This window comes from Bombyx mori, chromosome 27 (assembly GCF_030269925.1).
Source record: "Bombyx mori chromosome 27, ASM3026992v2".
Taxonomy (NCBI): domain Eukaryota; kingdom Metazoa; phylum Arthropoda; class Insecta; order Lepidoptera; family Bombycidae; genus Bombyx; species Bombyx mori.
Window position 1 is genome coordinate 710,773 of NC_085133.1, and position 18,323 is coordinate 729,095.

The 18,323-nt window shown below is 42.2% G+C and overlaps 1 protein-coding gene across 3 annotated transcripts in view; it reads left to right on the plus strand.

Annotated features, from left to right (window-relative positions):
* LOC101735325 (talin-2) overlaps nucleotides 1-18,323 on the plus strand; it is a 108,505-nt gene that overhangs the window by 37,424 nt on the left and 52,758 nt on the right. For 2 of the 3 annotated variants that reach the window (XM_062676408.1, XM_038020977.2), the window contains exons 22-51: nucleotides 661-828; nucleotides 2,056-2,266; nucleotides 2,776-2,900; nucleotides 3,428-3,542; nucleotides 4,359-4,436; nucleotides 6,652-6,767; nucleotides 9,591-9,683; nucleotides 10,171-10,329; nucleotides 10,815-11,016; nucleotides 11,124-11,212; nucleotides 11,300-11,411; nucleotides 11,671-11,748; nucleotides 11,853-11,968; nucleotides 12,068-12,169; nucleotides 12,268-12,426; nucleotides 13,228-13,429; nucleotides 13,532-13,620; nucleotides 13,708-13,819; nucleotides 14,082-14,159; nucleotides 14,264-14,379; nucleotides 14,479-14,580; nucleotides 14,675-14,833; nucleotides 15,654-15,855; nucleotides 15,960-16,048; nucleotides 16,136-16,247; nucleotides 16,505-16,582; nucleotides 16,687-16,802; nucleotides 16,902-17,003; nucleotides 17,094-17,252; nucleotides 17,553-17,754. In XM_062676408.1, coding sequence (XP_062532392.1) covers nucleotides 661-828; nucleotides 2,056-2,266; nucleotides 2,776-2,900; nucleotides 3,428-3,542; nucleotides 4,359-4,436; nucleotides 6,652-6,767; nucleotides 9,591-9,683; nucleotides 10,171-10,329; nucleotides 10,815-11,016; nucleotides 11,124-11,212; nucleotides 11,300-11,411; nucleotides 11,671-11,748; nucleotides 11,853-11,968; nucleotides 12,068-12,169; nucleotides 12,268-12,426; nucleotides 13,228-13,429; nucleotides 13,532-13,620; nucleotides 13,708-13,819; nucleotides 14,082-14,159; nucleotides 14,264-14,379; nucleotides 14,479-14,580; nucleotides 14,675-14,833; nucleotides 15,654-15,855; nucleotides 15,960-16,048; nucleotides 16,136-16,247; nucleotides 16,505-16,582; nucleotides 16,687-16,802; nucleotides 16,902-17,003; nucleotides 17,094-17,252; nucleotides 17,553-17,754 — 3,841 coding nt within the window. The remainder of the gene's footprint in view (nucleotides 1-660; nucleotides 829-2,055; nucleotides 2,267-2,775; nucleotides 2,901-3,427; nucleotides 3,543-4,358; nucleotides 4,437-6,651; nucleotides 6,768-9,590; nucleotides 9,684-10,170; nucleotides 10,330-10,814; nucleotides 11,017-11,123; nucleotides 11,213-11,299; nucleotides 11,412-11,670; nucleotides 11,749-11,852; nucleotides 11,969-12,067; nucleotides 12,170-12,267; nucleotides 12,427-13,227; nucleotides 13,430-13,531; nucleotides 13,621-13,707; nucleotides 13,820-14,081; nucleotides 14,160-14,263; nucleotides 14,380-14,478; nucleotides 14,581-14,674; nucleotides 14,834-15,653; nucleotides 15,856-15,959; nucleotides 16,049-16,135; nucleotides 16,248-16,504; nucleotides 16,583-16,686; nucleotides 16,803-16,901; nucleotides 17,004-17,093; nucleotides 17,253-17,552; nucleotides 17,755-18,323) is intronic. The other variant, XM_038020978.2, reaches the window with a different exon arrangement.

Genomic DNA, 18,323 nt, shown 5'->3' on the forward strand with positions numbered 1-18,323 from the left:
TGCTATCCAGCGTGGAAATGATGCCAGCCTTCTGGGAACTCTGCCAACTGGCGGTGAGCTAACACAGCTTTTCTATTTATAAGTGTAGCTTTACCTACATAATTATTGTACATAATAATTATATTTTACTTCCGTTACGGGTGGTATGATATTACAAAATTGTATCTTCTTCGTCTGAAATCATACCTCAGAGCGGATGGTTAGCGTGGTGTGGACATGTGATGCGTAGAGAGAAGATGCATGTGACTAGGAGACGTATGGAAATCTTAGTGCAAGGTAGGGGGGGGGAGAGGTCGACCGAAGAAGATATGGATGTAGTGTGTGAATGACGATATGAGAGAGAGAGGAGTGAGTGTTGAGTTGACGGCTGATAGAAGAGAATGGAAGAGAAAAATTAGCTGTGCCGACCCTAACTAGTGGGATACGGTGAAGAAAAAGAAGAGATATGTGACGTAATGAAACTAGTTCGGTCTCTAGCACACTCTGGAATTTAGGGCGTTGCTCATCAGTCCCGAAGATACATTACCTGTGTAAAGATAGTGTACCTTCCAAGAAAATAAAGGGGTCAGAACTGTACGAGGTCTTCGTTGAATGATTGCAATCCTGATTCGGATAAATGGTTTTCTATTTGATTTCATTCTAACATACCTTCCTTTACAGATCATAGATTTATCCAAAAATGTTGGAGATAAATCTTCGAACTTGTTGGACACTGTGGACAAACTCCTCGGTGAAGTTCCTGACAACGATAGTTCGGCATCGAAGGAAGTTGTTGACGCTAAGTCCAGAGTAGCTTATTGCGCGAGGGACCTGCTCGCGTGTGCTCAGGTATTCTGGGTTTTGCTGTCATTCCCCTTATGCTGGTAGCTAAGAAATCACTGGTTCTTAAAAATTAAACACACTCTCATCTCACAGAACACAAGATATTTGACAGATGCCTGAATATCGCTTATGACATTTTCAAGATAAGCTTGCATATATACAAGTTCCGAACAATAACATTTGGACCGTCGGTCTACCGAGCAATATCACCCGTTCGGTGGAAAAGCTATCCTTTTGTCATAAACCTCCAGAACACTATGTTCAAGCTAGGATACGTTGTATGCACTGAAAGCCTTTTTACTGGTGATAGGACATCTTGAGTCCGCACGGATAGGTACCACCACTCTGCCTTTTTCTGCCGTGAAGCAGTAATGCGTTTCGGTTTGAAGGGTGGGGCAGCCGTTATACTGTTAAAACTGTGACTTAAAACTTATGTCTCGAGGTAGGTGACGGCATTGACGTCGTAATTGACTATGGGCTCTGGTAACCACTTAACACGAGGTGGGCCGTGAGCTCGTCCAAGCAACTAAGTAATAAATAACTTCGAATGAGAGTCGAATCCAGTTCCCATGTCACACATTAAGCGATTCTTTATACTTAAGTCACTAAGCACTATAACTAGACCATCAATCATAGTTATGGTTTCGGGCTAAGCGAATCCCTTGGTACATCTACAGTCTCCTCGTCTCTTAGTATCTCTTCTATGATACTAAAATAGACCGAAGAGTGTTTTACGACGCAGAACGGCTGGTATCCAGCATTAGTTGGTCCAGAACCTGAATATCACCACTAACCCGAGTTTCAAGACCCGACTGTATCGGAATTACCGCAGTAATACCAAAATACCTGAGGGAATCCATACAGAGTCCCTTCTTTATTTCGCCGTAAAATCGTGTTATATGTAATTAACACCACAGTTGAAACAATAGGAGTTTTATTGTTGTAGCGGCAGAAATAATTCTAAGTTATTATATTATATTAGTTATTATACACATTATATTTTATATTACGTTTTAAATTTTCGGCGGTAAAAAGGTCCCGTGTCACAGACTATCTTCTTTTTCCCACCTCTCGTGCGTTCTGGCTTACGCATCATAAAAAAGGTGCGTTCTTAAACGCCACATACCCATTGAAATGCATGGAATCATTCGTGCCAAGTAAAGCCAGATAGACCTACCCGAATAAGCTCGCAAATTTTTTGATTGATTATTTTAATACTTACTTCCTTGTTAGCTGACTGCCCCGTCACTTCACGAACCACACTGTCGAAGTGCTCTAATGGCCGCTTCCGAAGCCCTTTCATCGTCAGTGCAGCATTTGGCCCTGGTCTGGAAACCGTTAGTGGAGGACCCGAGTAGAAATCATCATAGAGAGGCCCTGAAGCACAACTCGTTGTTAATAGCGCGAGCTTTGGACGCTCTGAAGAATGCTGTCGGATCTTTAGGTAAGACGGTTTTTGAGATCAAATCTGTGCATTAATTATTTTCCTTTTCCACGATGCAGTGGTGGAGCTTGCAACATCTTCTAAGAGATCCTCCTAAGTTTTATTGTCATTTGTGATATGTATGGACTTATGGATAAAAAATAAAACGACATGTCATCTGTCTTTTTATACCAATTAAAAAAAAAAAATTCACCCTAGTTGCTTACTGAACTCGCCTTTTCACAAGTGCCATCACATTTGTTGATCGTGGTAGGGTAATATAGCCTATAGGTAATAAATAACCTGCCTAGGCACCACCACCCTGTTTCTTTCGTGAAGCAGTAATGCGTTAAGTTTTGAAGGTTAGGGCAATTGTTGTACTGTAAAACTGAGACTTAGAACTCGCGTCTCAAGGTGAGTGGCGTCATTTACGCTATTGAAGTCTATGGGCTACAGTAATCACTTAACACCAGATGGGCTTTGAGACCGTGAGAGAGGCAAAGATGAATGAAAGAGTATTCGTTTTTTAGGCGACAGCGAGAGTTCCGATACCGGAGATGATCAGAAACAGCGTGAGTTAAGAAGATTGAAGTTCATCAACAGTGCAGCACAAGCTAAGAAGAACTTGGAGGATGCCAGGAATGAGTTAAACGAGGTTAGTCCCTTAACTTAGGTAACTTAACTGGTAGGCAGCGGCTTGGCTCCGCCCATGGCATTGCTGAAGCCCATGGCGACGGTAACCACTCACCATCGGGTGGGCCATAGGCTCGTCTGCCTACAAGGGCAATAAAAGAAGAAAAAAATTAACTGCATCAGAAGTATATTGTCTCTTTAAGATATTTATCACAGGGTCCAGATTCGATTCTCGTTTGGAGTCAGTATTATTATTACTATTGAGCTTGTAAAGTATTCGGAGCTTAGAAGTACCCGCATGTACTTCTGATACTACCGGTCATCGTTCTCGTCGAACCCGTCGCTTGCGACGAAGGGCGCGACGAGTAAATTAACCCTTAGACACAGCCCACTGAGTTTCTTGCCGGCTCTTCTTAGTGGGTCGCTAAAAAAACGTACTATACTACTCAGAAGTGAATCATCAGTTATCGTTTCTATTCACTATTGCACATGACGTCTGCTGTGTTGCATTCTCATAGGCCTTTGTTTAACCAACCAATTACTGCTTAGCCAGCTATATGCCAGTTAATGAGAGAAGAAGATGCAGCGAGATTGCAAAGCGGCCTAGCGGATAAGTTGGCGCAACTAAACGCCGCGATTGCTGCTCTCATTTCTTCCACATCAGGTATACATTTCGGCTGTTTAGTGTGAAATAGCACCACCCTATCTCTTTCCATGTCCGTAAAAGAAGAGTACTAACCGATTCAGCGGAGAACGAGAAATAGCGTTCTCTGAGTACTATACCAGTGTACCGGGAACCGGGACCAATCGGCTTTTTACGGGTTGTATTGGCTAGGTATCATTAACTTATCTATTTCTTCTGCAAAGTGGTCATGCTTTATTGTCTGATGGATGGGATAGGTAATCATTATATTAGAAACTTCGACCTTATATCTCAAGGTAGTTTGGCATTCACTTTGTCATGTCTATAAGTGTCGGTTAGTATTTTACACTAGGCTGTAGTTTTGTTCAACTATCTAAACAATAAAGAAAGGTACAAACGTATTTTCTATTGATTTGATAATACTACGCGCTGGGGATCGGGATAAATAAATGTTCCACCAAAATACAACTTAAAACCGATAGCCGATACCACATCCCTAGAATTATCGAGAATATTCCACACAAGTCGAGTATTATGTGTTTCCGCTAACTGACAATAGATGGCGATTCTCGAGCGTTCTAGATGCTACTAGATCCTTCGACATTCGTTCGACTATTCGGCGATAGATGGCGTTACTCTTATCGGTGTAACAATAACTAACATAACTTAATCGATCACATTCTCCGATCCGAATTGGCAATCTTGGTTCTAAAGGCAAATCCCGACCGCAACTCTATAGGTCATTATGAGAGTTTTATCTTAAGTGCAGTCTTGTTTTAAGTTCATCTTAAAGTTGTTATTTGATTGTTTGTACTACATCAATTTTATTTTGAACAGATCGCGATAATCCGGATTACGCTACAGCTGATTTAGCTGTTGGCACAATCAGCGAGCTACTGCCGCAAGTTGTATACGGTAAAATTAAAATTTAATTATTTAACAGATTTATTAGTGGTATGGCGTATTAGAGGCACGTGTAGATACCGCCACCCCAGCTATTTCTGGGGGGAAGCAGTAACGCGTTTCGGTGGAAGGCGAAGGAGAAGCTTTGACTTTGTTGTTGGCATGTGCAACGGGTGACTTTTGTACAGTTGTAACACAATGTTGAAGAAATAGGTGTATTATTATTGGTAAGCATGAGTAGGTTCACTAGGACAGAGAAAAACAGGAAGATCAAACGCACGCAGGGCAGACGACATCATAAAATTAGTAGGCATTCAATGGCCGCAAGCGGCACAGAATAGAGAATACAGGTCATCTCTGGAGGAGGCCTTTATTTTTCATTGAGAGAGGGTTCTTGCTAACTATAAATATTACATAAGAAAAGTATAAATTGAACCAGTGATAAATTCTGCATGCACATTGTTTTTTCTTTGAAACTGTACCATGTCAAAGCAAGAAATAAGAGGCTTTTTATTTTTATTTATTTATCATTGGTAAGCTCGATTTAGGGCGTTGAATTAAAAGTGAGTTTTGAGAAGTGAGAATTTGGATTTTACAAAGAAGGTAGCTTAATGTTGTAAATGTTATTTGCCTTTTCGGTTATTTCGCAGAATGTGCCCGCACGGGTAGATACACCCTGCCTATTTCTGGCGAGAAGCAGTAGTGCGTTTCAGTGTAAGGCGGGTAAACCGCTGTACTTTTTCTCTCCGGTAACCTTTTATCAACGTGTGGACTGTGAACTTCTTTACTTAAATGGGGGATAAATTCATAAGTAGTGTTCCTTAAGAGTTTGGCAGGTCGAGATAAGTATGATTATCGTCAGGCCTTAATCATTGTCTGTCTTTTATTAATGACTAGCTGACCCGGCAGATTTCGTAGTGCCTCAATCGATAAATAAAAGACCTAAATCTATATATATAAAAGAAAGTCGTGTTAGTTACACCATTTATAACTCAAGAACGGCTGAACTGATTAGGGCGAAAATTGGTGGGGAGGTAGCTTAGAACCAGGAGAAGGACATAGTATACTTTTCATCACGTTCCCGTGGGACGTGACAAAAAAGGTGGTATAGCAAAACGCAACTGATATGGAATAACAAAACGCAACTGACAGCTAAACGTAATGATGTATTCTATGGTTAATTACTCGAATATATTAAGTGTATAATCTATGGTTAATTATAGTAGAATTTTAAAGTTCACCGGTTGATGTGTTAGTTTCGAGTTTATAATATTAGCTTTTGTGCCGAGATGGGTAATCATTATGAAAGCCATGCCGGAACCAACACGATCAAATCTTTCCCGACGAAGCCGTAATGCAACTAGAATTCGAGACATTGCGAGTGAAGGGACTGAAGATAATAATAATAACAACAAAAATACATGGCCAATAAAGAATCATTAAAATGCTTGCTTTTTTAATTTACATTAATTATCCAAATAAAAAATTTCTTCTTCTTCTTCTTCTTCTCTGTCGTTTCCTCATTACTAAGGGTCGTGAAAACAGTAAAAAAAAAAAAAAAACCTTGATAAAATCAAAAGTCTGCTTATTTATTGCCTCTAAAGCGGAACAAAGTTGGCCGGGTCAGCTAGTTTTGTATAAAATAAACTTAAATCAAACAAAAGAAATCCCTCCGACGGGGGACACATCAAAGGAAAAACAAAATTGTTATTTTTATTTAATTCCGAGCATTTTCATATTTATCTACCATTTAAGCCGTCTCTGGACTTTCACTAAGAATTCAAGACCAAAATTAGCCAAATCGGTCCAGCCGTTCTCGAGTTTTAGCGAGACTAACGAACAGCAATTCATTTTTATATATAAAGATAATAGGCAGACTGGACCCATTATTAATATGAGAGGTAGTACGTGTGGTAGTAGATGCAGTAGTACGAGCTGTAGTACAAGCGTGCGGCCTCACAAGACGCGTTAACACTAGTAATAGAGATTAAATTGTAATTCCAAAGCCGTATTTATTGTGCAGAAAAGTGGAAAAGAATGGAGAAACAAAGCCAAGGATAGGGAAGAGTGGAGTAAGCTGGAGGAGGCCTATACCCGAATGGGGTTCCAATAACACAAGTTTATATTTAATTTTGTAATTTTTATTTGATAAGGTGTTTTTTTTTCCTCTTTCTTTGTTTTTGGAAATAAAATGGGCTTATTATTATTATTATTATTTATTGTGCAGACGCTAAAGTGTTAAGCTCGAACAAAAGTCCCGAAGATTGCAAAGCGTTATTGGACAGCATCAGAGCTCTGTGTGACGCTTCCAGGAGCATTTGCGAGAGCGCCGAACAAGGGAAGGTTGGTTTGCAAAAATGATCATTATACTACTTTTAATAACTTAAAAAATCAGGTAGTACATATTATATACAAGTAGAATACAAAAAGAAAACGTCTTCTTGCGTGTATTCCATGTTTAATTATCATCTTAATCCTAGTTTACAATTATGAAGAAGCCTATGTTTCTGGATGGTCCGCCTTATTAGGGGGACATACGAGATTACACCTATTAATAATGTTATATACTAAATGCTATGCTAATACTATGCTATAATATATAAGTATACACACATCATGACACCATCAGCGCAAAAGTGGCTTACCTGAGCTTACTATAGTAAGCATGGAGACAATGAGGTCTGAATTTACTTTTACACTGCCTCATAGGTAAAAACAAAACGCGTAAAAATAATTTTGACAAAGCCATCTGCTATCTGTGGGCGAAACTAGGGATAGGCCGGTTTTGCATCAAAATTTATTATGTTTTAAATAAATTGCAATATAGTAGGACCACGAATATGAAAAAATTTAGAATAGGCCACTTTTGTGCTGACGGCCTCATATGACCTTACTCTTTTGATCTCAAGAATATATCCTGTACATTGGTTTTGAGAACGGTTCTAGTAGCCATAGTTTCCCATCATCTCATTTTTACCATGACACTAAACCACCACCACTGCCACCAGAGCAGAGTTCATCCACCAAAGACCTACGTCCTCGCAAGGCTCCCGGTTCCGACGGTATATCCAACCGCGTTATTAAACTTCTACCCGTCCAACTCATCGTGATGTTGGCATCTATTTTCAATGCCGCTATGGCGAACTGTATCTTTCCCGCGGTGTGGAAAGAAGCGGACGTTATCGGCATACATAAACCCGGTAAACCAAAAAATCATCCGACGAGCTACCGCCCGATTAGCCTCCTCATGTCTCTAGGCAAACTGTATGAGCGTCTGCTCTACAAACGCCTCAGAGACTTCGTCTCATCCAAGGGCATTCTTATCGATGAACAATTCGGATTCCGTACAAATCACTCATGCGTTCAACAGGTGCACCGCCTCACGGAGCACATTCTTGTGGGGCTTAATCGACCAAAACCGTTATACACGGGAGCTCTCTTCTTCGACGTCGCAAAAGCGTTCGACAAAGTCTGGCACAATGGTTTGATTTTCAAACTATTCAACATGGGCGTGCCGGATAGTCTCGTGCTCATCATACGGGACTTCTTGTCGAACCGCTCTTTTCGATATCGAGTCGAGGGAACCCGCTCCTCCCCACGACCTCTCACAGCTGGAGTCCCGCAAGGCTCTGTCCTCTCACCCCTCCTATTTAGCTTATTCGTCAACGATATTCCCCGGTCGCCGCCGACCCATTTAGCTTTATTCGCCGACGACACGACTGTTTACTATTCTAGTAGAAATAAGTCCCTAATCGCGAAGAAGCTTCAGAGCGCAGCCCTAGCCCTAGGACAGTGGTTCCGAAAATGGCGCATAGACATCAACCCAGCGAAAAGTACTGCGGTGCTATTTCAGAGGGGAAGCTCCACACGGATTTCCTCCCGGATTAGGAGGAGGAATCTCACACCCCCGATTACTCTCTTTAGACAACCCATACCCTGGGCCAGGAAGGTCAAGTACCTGGGCGTTACCCTGGATGCATCGATGACATTCCGCCCGCATATAAAATCAGTCCGTGACCGTGCCGCGTTTATTCTCGGTAGACTCTACCCCATGATCTGTAAGCGGAGTAAAATGTCCCTTCGGAACAAGGTGACACTTTACAAAACTTGCATAAGGCCCGTCATGACTTACGCGAGTGTGGTGTTCGCTCACGCGGCCCGCACACACATAGACACCCTCCAATCCCTACAATCCCGCTTTTGCAGGTTAGCTGTCGGGGCTCCGTGGTTCGTGAGGAACGTTGACCTACACGACGACCTGGGCCTCGAATCAATTCGGAAATACATGAAGTCAGCGTCGGAACGATACTTCGATAAGGCTATGCGTCATGATAATCGCCTTATCGTTGCCGCCGCTGACTACTCCCCGAATCCTGATCATGCAGGAGCCAGTCACCGTCGACGCCCTAGACACGTCCTTACGGATCCATCAGATCCAATAACCTTTGCATTAGATGCCTTCAGCTCTAATACTAGGGGCAGGCTTAGGGACCCCGGTAACCGTACTCGTCGAACTCGACAAAGAGGTCGACGTGCAACCTAACCCATGCATCAGCCCGCTGAGTTTCTCGCCGGATCTTCTCAGCGGGTCGCGATTCCGATCCGGTAGTAGATTCATTCGCGAAACAATTGCTCTTGAGTTGTTAGGTCTCCTTCGGAGGCGCTCGGGCAGTTGTTAGCAAATCCCACCCCTCTTGGCTGAGCCTTTGCTCGCCCACCTGTCCTGGTGAAACTGGAAAGGCCTTCGGGCCACCAGTAAACTTTCAATCATAAAAAAAAAAAAAAAAAAAAAAAAAAAGTTCATCCACACTACCTAGAACCACTGCGTTCCAGAGATCTTTTCTGCCACGTACCATCCAGTTTTGGAATGAGCTCCCCTCCACGGTGTTTCCCGAGCGCTATGACATATCCTTCTTCGAACGAGGCTTGTGGGGAGTGCTTAATGGTAGGCAGTAGATAGGTTCTGCCCCTGGCATTGCTGACGTCTATGGGCTATGGTAACCATTCACCATCAGGTGGATCGTATGCTGGTTTGCCTACAAGGGAAACAAAAAGAAAGGTTTTTTCCTGTTAAATTGTCAACGCTGTAATATGATGCCAAAGTGTATTGAATTACTGTTTAACTCGCAATACGAGATTCCCATGAGTGAAATATTATTTCTACAGAGCCCAAGTGAAGGTGCGGTGCAATTCGCTGAGGCGTCAGAAAAGTTGGCATGCGGAACTGACTTCAATTTTAATCCGGATAAAGAGAACAGGGTATGATGCTTCTGTGAGATTAAGCAAAGTAAACTAGAATTAATTAGTGCTGTGTTACCCTTAATTACGATAGTAATTGCTTGTCCGAACCTTCACACTAAAACTCATAGTTGCTATTATGACAGAAAAAGTTAAGTAATCATGTATGCCCTATTTCTGCCGTGAAGCAGTAATGCGTTTCGGTTTGAAGGGTGGGGCAGCTGTTGTAACTATGCTTGAGACTTTAGAACTTATATCTCAAGGTGGGTGGCGGCATTTACATTGTAGATGTCTATGGGCTCCAGTAACCACTTAACACCAGGTTGGCTGTGAGCTCGTCCTCCCAACTAAGCAATAAAAAAAATGCTCAAAACTCACTCAGACACTCGTCAATCAAATTATTTCATCAATTAAGTGCTCAGGGTAACAATTAAATTTGTTTAATTAATTTCTGTGTTAATATGTTCGTGATCAGATTTTAATTTGATTAAATAAATGATATCATTAGATCAAGGACCTCGTATCGGAGGCGTGCGCCTCGGCGTCTCAACTCCTGAGCAAGGTTCAGCAATTATCCGAAACCGTGGGTGGTGATGTTGGGGAGCAGCTGGACAAAGAAGGAATAAAAGTAGCTGATGCCACACAGAATCTGATTACAGCTGCACAGGTAATCAATTCTCAAGTAGAAATACTTAGATGCACGGATAAGCTAACTGTCCATCTGGTATTAATTGGTTATTGGAGCATAGATATCAACACCGTTAGCCACCATTCTTGAGTCCAGTTGAATTTTTTTTTCTTTTTTCCTACCTATGCCGATAGCCTTGAGAGGCTATTTCAGCTTCGCCCTAACGTAGTAGGTAAGCTCTCGGGGCTCAAACTGGGAGTGTTGCTAACACTGACCCTAGCAAGAACACTGCTTTGCAAAATCTACCACCGGCTCGGAAACGCGACTCACTGAGAAGATCCGACGAGAAACTTAGTGGGCTGTGTCTATGGGTTAATTTACTCGCCGACTGCCGAGCCCTTCGTCGCAAGCGACGGGTTCGGCGAGGACAGTGACTGGTGCTTGGCAAGGTGTCTTTCTTCGCGAGAGTGTCTTGAAGTTAAAGGTCGTCAAAATTTGTTCTATACAATTTCAATTTTTTTCAGTTGACGGCTCCATTGATTTCTAATGCTCGGTGCCAGTCAGCTTTGTTATCATCAGTGGACGCCGTGTCGGGATCGAGCCAACAGCTGCAGAACTGCTGGAGACAACTCCAACACCCTCACGTGGTATTGCTCGACCACGATCGCAAGCTACTGGAAGACAAGCTCGATGACATCAGGAAAGCCTGTCAAGAAGATCCTAAAGGTGGGTCGAAAGTTCCATATTCCTCACATGAATATTGAGCTTCATAACAAAAGATTATGATGATAGCTTTCTGATTCAATTAATGAATGTCACTAATTTTCCAACAGTGCCCTGTGAGCAGCACCGCCTGCAGTTCATCAGGACTCTTCCTTCAGCCAAACAGAACTTGCAGACGGCTGAAGACTTGATCTACAAGGTTTGCCACTTTCTTGGCCATTGGCTATGTTCTTTGTATGTTCTTGTTTGAACATGTTGTTGATCACTGACTTGCATGTTGGTGTAGCCGGTGAGCAAGCGAGTATCCAGCCGCGACGTGCCGGCGCTGGAGCATCGTCTGCAGCAGTCGGTGGCGCGGCACAACGCCAGCGTGGCCGACCTCCTCGCCGCCACCGCCGGTAGGTGCCTGCTGTAACGTGGTGCAATGGGGCATTGCTGTGACAACCCTGATCGTTAATGACCGGATTGTTAATCTCACATATCCTCTCTAAAATTGAGTTTCTCTGTCTTCATCGGAAAGCTATATATCTCGGAAAAAAAGTAGGTTTAAAGTATTTCTGTATTTAATAGAAAAAATTGTCATTGCTATAGATTCTGATAGTTCTATAGTGGTTAATTATTTTGTAAGGTCTTAAAGTACTACTTTGAATGTTCTAGACGCTGATAATCCAGACTACGAAAGAGCTGATGCAGCAATCAGGAGCATCACCGAGACGATGCCTGAGATGGTAGAAGGTTTGTAATTAACTAAACTGACTCGTGATGTGTCCAATTGATAATACCTCCAGCTCTGAGTCTAGAGAGATTAGAAATGTTCACAGTTTCACGTTTGTTTTCAGACGCCAGAGCACTAAGTGCCACTGGAGATGAAACAAGCAGGAAAGCTCTGTTGGATCGTATTAAGGCGCTTTGTGAGGCTACTAAAGCTTTGTGCGGAAGTGTTGAAGACTCTAAGGTCAGTGTTATGATAGAAATGGTACAATGAAATTTCGTTTTTCTATTTCTCGATCCTGAATGAAAAGGACAGCCGACAAGCTAATAAATTTTGTTCCAGGAGTTCAAGGAGTCCGCTGCCAGGTTGTCGGAAGCTTCACAAAAACTGAAGTTCGTGTTCAGCTCCAACAAGAATCCCAGGAACCAACAGAAAGAGCAAGAGGTACTGACCGTGTCAAGTTACACACACCATGGTGTTCAGTAATTTCAAGGACTTGTAATATTTTTCCTTGAAAATGTTAACGACATTTTGTTGATCAGATTATGGACCTGACATCATCAGCATGCGGTGCAGCATCACAGCTTTTGAGCAAGGTGCAGCAGATGTCGGTGGAAGTAGGAGGAGATGCAGGAGAGCGGCTGGACGGGGCGGGAACTAGAGTCGCTGAGACGACTAAGAACATGCTGACCACTGCACAGGTACACGACGCTGATAGGCTAATGTTGTGTGCGACTTTTGAAACATTCACAAGAATGTTTGGAAGAATCTCGAAAATTTAGAGAATACGGATGTTGTAATGGAAATCCATCCCATATTCGAGCCACGGATGCGCTCACAATGTAAATGGAAAATTACTGATCTTTTGGATTTCAACATAATACCCATACTATCTATTTATAACTGCATGCTTAAGCAAAGATAGAAAAGTTAAATTACAGTTCACTTCTACTTGTGTATCTATTTTCTTTTTCTGTTCTTTGTTTAGGAACGATCGATGATCCATTATTCTCACAAAAAATTTGTAAATCTTGGTCTGATAGTTTCGATTACTGGGCAAATACTGGTATTTGAAATATCGGCTACGGTACATAATATTTGAGCTTTTATCTCCTAAAGCTCTTCTTAGTTTCTGGCTTAGACCGGTTCCAGTTCTCATTGTCTGCTGCTTTATGGCAGGGAAGTGGGAACCTAAATTCCTATTTTCTTCTGATTAAGTTCGTAACGGGATCCGTCCGTGACATTACAGATCCAAGATCCCGTTACAAATGTACTATATCCAATATTTGAGCTTTTCCTTGGTTAATCCCAGCCGTGACGCTTACAGTATATTCGTGTGATGATTGCTGTAGATTTTGGCTAAGTAGGAATTACAGTGGAGCAAGTGAGTGGGAATTAAATTCCCAAAAATTGTACCTCAGCGAAAATACGGGCATTGTCATAGATATTTATTTGAACTATGGCCAAGGTTTCCTCACTCTAATAGATATTTGATATTTCAGTTGACAGCTCCATCAATCTCGGATGCTCGTTGTCAGTCAGCACTACTGTCATCAGTGGACGCCGTGTCGGGATCGAGTCAGCAGTTGCAGAACTGCTGGAGACAACTCCAACACCCTCACGTGGTGCTATTGGACCACGACCATAAGTTGCTCGAAGACAAGCTAGATCACATCAGGAAAGCCTGTCAAGAAGATCCTAAAGGTGTGTCCAAAGATTCCTTACTCGAATATTGATTGAGCTTCATAACAAAACATTACGATAGCTTTTTGATTCAATTAATGAATGTCACTAATTTTCCAACAGGGCCCAATGAGCAGCAGCGCCTGCAGTTCATCAGGACACTTCCTTCAGCCAAACAGAACTTGCAGACGGCTGAAGACTTGATCTACAAGGTTAGCCACTTTCTTGGTCATCGGCTATGTTTCTTGTATGTTCTTGTTTGAACATGTTGTTGACCACTGACTTGCATGTTGGGGCAGCCGGTGAGCAAGCGAGTGTCCAGCCGCGACGTGCCGGCGCTGGAGCATCGTCTGCAGCAGTCGGTGGCGCGGCACAATGCCAGCGTGGCCGACCTCCTCGCCGCCACCGCCGGTAGGTGCCTGCTGTAACGTGGTGCAATGGGGCATTGATGTGACAACCCTGATCGTTAATAACCCGGTTTTTAATCACCCAAATCCTCTCTAAAATTGATTTTAGGTATCTTCATTGGAACACTATATGACAAGATAGGAAAAGAAGTAGGTTAAGTTCTTTCTGTACTTAGTAGAACAATTTGTCACAGCTATAGATTCTGATAGTTCTATAGTGGTTAATTATTTTGTAAGTTCTTAAAATACTACCATGAATGTTCTAGACGCTGATAATCCAGACTACGAAAGAGCTGATGCAGCAATCAGGAGCATCACCGAGACGATGCCTGAGATGGTAGAAGGTTTGTAATTAACTAAACTGACTCGTGATGTGTTTAATTGATAATACCTCCAGCTCTGAGTCTAGAGAGATTAGAAATGTTCAAAGTTTCACGTTTGTTTTCAGACGCTAAAGCACTAAGTGCAACTGGAGATGAAACGAGCAAGAAAGCTCTGTTGGATCGTATTAAGGCGCTTTGTGAGGCTACTAAAGCGTTGTGCGGAAATGTTGAAGATCCTAAGGTCAGTTTTGTGACAAAAATGATACAATGGAATATCGTTTTTCTATTTCTTTATCCTGAATGAAAAGGACAGCTGACAAGCTAATAAATTTTGTTCCAGGATTTCAAGGAGTCCGCTGCCAGGTTGTCTGATGCTTCACAGAAACTGAAGTTCGTGTTCAGCTCCAACAAGAATCCCAGGAACCAACAGAAAGAGCAAGAGGTACTGACCGTGTCAAGTTAAACTATGACGTTTAGTTACTTCAAGGACTTGTAATATTTTTCCTTGAAAATGTTAACGACATTTTGTTGATCAGATTATGGACCTGACATCATCAGCATGCGGTGCAGCATCACAGCTTTTGAGCAAAGTGCAGCAGATGTCGGTGGAAGTAGGAGGAGATGCAGGAGAGCGGCTGGACGGGGCGGGAACTAGAGTCGCTGAGACGACTAAGAACATGCTGACTACTGCACAGGTACACGACGCTGATAGGCTAATGTTGTGTGCGACTTTTGAAACATTCACAAGAATGTTTGGAAGAATCTCGAAAATTTAGAGAATACGGATGTTGTAATGGAAATCCATCCCATATTCGAGCCACGGATGCGCTCACAATGTAAATGGAAAATTACTGATCTTTTGGATTTCAACATAATACCCATACTATCTATTTATAAGTACATGCTTAAGCAAAGATAGAAAAGCTAAATTACAATTCACTTCTACTTGTGTATCAATTTTCATTTTCTGTTCTTTGTTTAGGAACTATCGATGATCCATTAATCTCTCTAAAAATATGTAAATCTTGGTCTGTTAGTGATTATGATACAGTTTTAATTTCTGGGCGAATACTGGTATTTCAAAATCGGCTACGATTCATAATATTTAAGCTTTTCTCTCCCAAAGCTCTTCTTAGTTTCTGGCTTAGACCCGTTTCAGTTCTCATTGTCTGCGGCTTTATGGCAGGGAAATGGGAACCTAAATTCCTACGCGCTCTATTTTCTTCTGATTAAGTTCGTAACGGGATCTGTCCGTGATATTACAGATCCAAGATCCCGTTTCAAATATATATCCAATAATTTAGCTTTTCCTCGGGTAATCCCAACCTTGATTCTTACAGTACATTCGTGTGATAATCGCTGTAGATTTTGGCTAAGTAGGAATTACAGTGGGGCGATTTGTGAACAGTAAAGGCCCCAAATACGGTATTTCAGGCGAAATACGGGCATTTTCATAGATATTTATTTGAAGTATGGTGAAGATTTTCATAGTCTAATAGATATTTGACATTTCAGTTGACAGCACCATCAATCTCGGATGCTCGTTGTCAGTCAGCACTACTGTCATCAGTGGACGCCGTGTCGGGATCGAGCCAACAGCTGCAGAACTGCTGGAGACAACTCCAACACCCTCACGTGGTGCTATTGGACCACGACCATAAGTTGCTCGAAGACAAGCTAGATCACATCAGGAAAGCCTGTCAAGAAGATCCTAAAGGTGGGTCGCAAGATCTATATTCCTTACATGAATATTGAGTTTCATAACAAAAAATTACGATAGATTTTTGATTCAATAAATGAATGTAACTAATTTTCCAACAGGGTCCAGTGAGCAGCACCGCCTGCAGTTCATCAGGACACTTCCTTTAGCCAAACAGAACTTGCAGACGGCTGAAGACTTGATCTACAAGGTTTGCCTCTCTCTTGGCCGTTGACTATGTTCCTCGTATGTTTTTGTTTGAATATGTTGTTGACCACTGACTTGCATGTTGGTGTAGCCGGTGAGCAAGCGAGTGTCCAGCCGCGACGTGCCGGCGCTGGAGCATCGTCTGCAGCAGTCGGTGGCGCGGCACAATGCCAGCGTGGCTGACCTCCTCTCCGCCACCGCCGGTAGGTGCCTGCTGTAACGTGGTGCAATGGGGCATTGCTGTGACAACCCCGATCGTTAATGACCGGATTGTTAATCACTCAAGACTTTTCTAAAATTGGGTTTTAGTTGTCTTTATTGGAATACTATAGGTATATATCTTGGAAAAAAGCAGGTTAAAGTCTTTCTGTATTTAGAACAATTTCCCACAATTATAGATTCTGATAATTCTACATTAATTATGTTGTAAGGTCTTAAAGTGCTACCATGAATGTTCTAGACGGTGATAATCCAGACTACGAAAGAGCTGATGCAGCAATCAGGAGTATCACCGAGATGATGCCTGAGATGGTAGAAGGTTTGTAATTAACTAAACTGACTCGTGATGTGTCCAATTGATAATACCTCCAGCTCTGAGTCTAGAGAGATTAGAAATGTTCACAGTTTCACGTTTGTTTTCAGACGCCAGAGCACTAAGTGCAACTGGAGATGAAACAAGCAGGAAAGCTCTGTTGGATCGTATTAAGGCGCTTTGTGAGGCTACTAAAGCTTTGTGCGGAAGTGTTGAAGACCCTAAGGTCAGTGTTATGATAGAAATGGTACCATGAAATTTTGTTTTTCTATTTCTCGACCCTGAATGAAAAGGACAGTCGACAAGTTAATAAATTTTGTTCCAGGAGTTCAAGGAGGCCGCTGCCAGGTTGTCGGAAGCTTCACAGAAACTGAAGTTCGTGTTCAGCTCCAACAATAATCCCAGGAACCAACAGAAAGAGCAAGAGGTACTGACCGTGTCAAGTTACATACACCATGGGGTTCAGTAATTTCAAGGACTTGTAATATGAAAATGTTAACGACATTTTGTTGATCAGATTATGGACCTGACATCATCAGCATGCGGTGCAGCATCACAGCTTTTGAGCAAGGTGCAGCAAATGTCGGTGGAAGTAGGAGGAGATGCAGGAGAGCGGCTGGACGGGGCGGCAACTAGAGTCGCTGAGACGACTAAAAACATGCTGACCACTGCACAGGTACACAACGCTGATAGACTATTGTTGTGTCAGACTATTGAAAGATTAACAAGAACATTTGGAAGAATCTCGAAAATTTAGACTACAGATATATTGTATTGCTAAGCCATTGCGGACCCGAGCCACGGATGCGTTTATTGTACCTCTAGATTCAATTGGACCTTTTGCATTTTTAATTGGTTGGTCAGTAGTTCAGTTCAATGGTGATAGTGAAAAATGGAGCATTGATTAAATGTCCTTTTAAATCCAGCTCAAAAGCCTTATCAAAGCTCTAAATCTGATCGCTATTTGACATTTCAGTTGACAGCTCCATCAATCTCGGATGCTCGTTGTCAGTCAGCACTACTGTCATCAGTGGATGCCGTGTCGGGATCGAGCCAGCAGCTGCAGAACTGCTGGAGACAACTCCAACATCCTGATGTTGTACAGCTGAATCAGGACTGTAAGCAGCTCGAAGACCATCTCGAACACATTAGGAGAGCTTGCAGAATTCCTATTGATGGTTGGTCTTAGAAGATTTTCAAAAATTTATAAATTATAAATACTTCCCACTGTAGGCTTTCTTTGATTAACGATTGTAATTTTTAATAGAATCTAGTACTGTTTTTTTCTCTTCATTTGGGTTCCAAGTACAGTTTCCTCCTTTGTCTTAGTACTAATTAATGCTAACAGTAACACATTTGTTCCTTGACGCCAAAGTGATGTAACATTAAAAGTAGCAACAACCTTACAATTGGCTTTTGAAAACTACACTTCTGTTAGGAAACACACTTTTGTTGTAGTAGATAGAAGCACGTTTTTTTATTTTTATTTTATTGCCCTTGTAGGCAGACGAGCACACGGCCCACCTGATGGTAAGTGGTTACTGTTGCCCATGGACTTCAGCAATGCCAGGGGCAGAGCCAAGCCGCTGCCTACCGCTTAATACTCTCCACAAGCATCTTTTAAAGAAGCTTATTAACGTTCACACTAATATTATCTGGGCCACTTGCCATTTTGCCGACATTGTCAATCGTTACGTCACAAAATTCCGTTGCTGAAAAGCTATAACTCTCATCTCTCTTTAGTCCC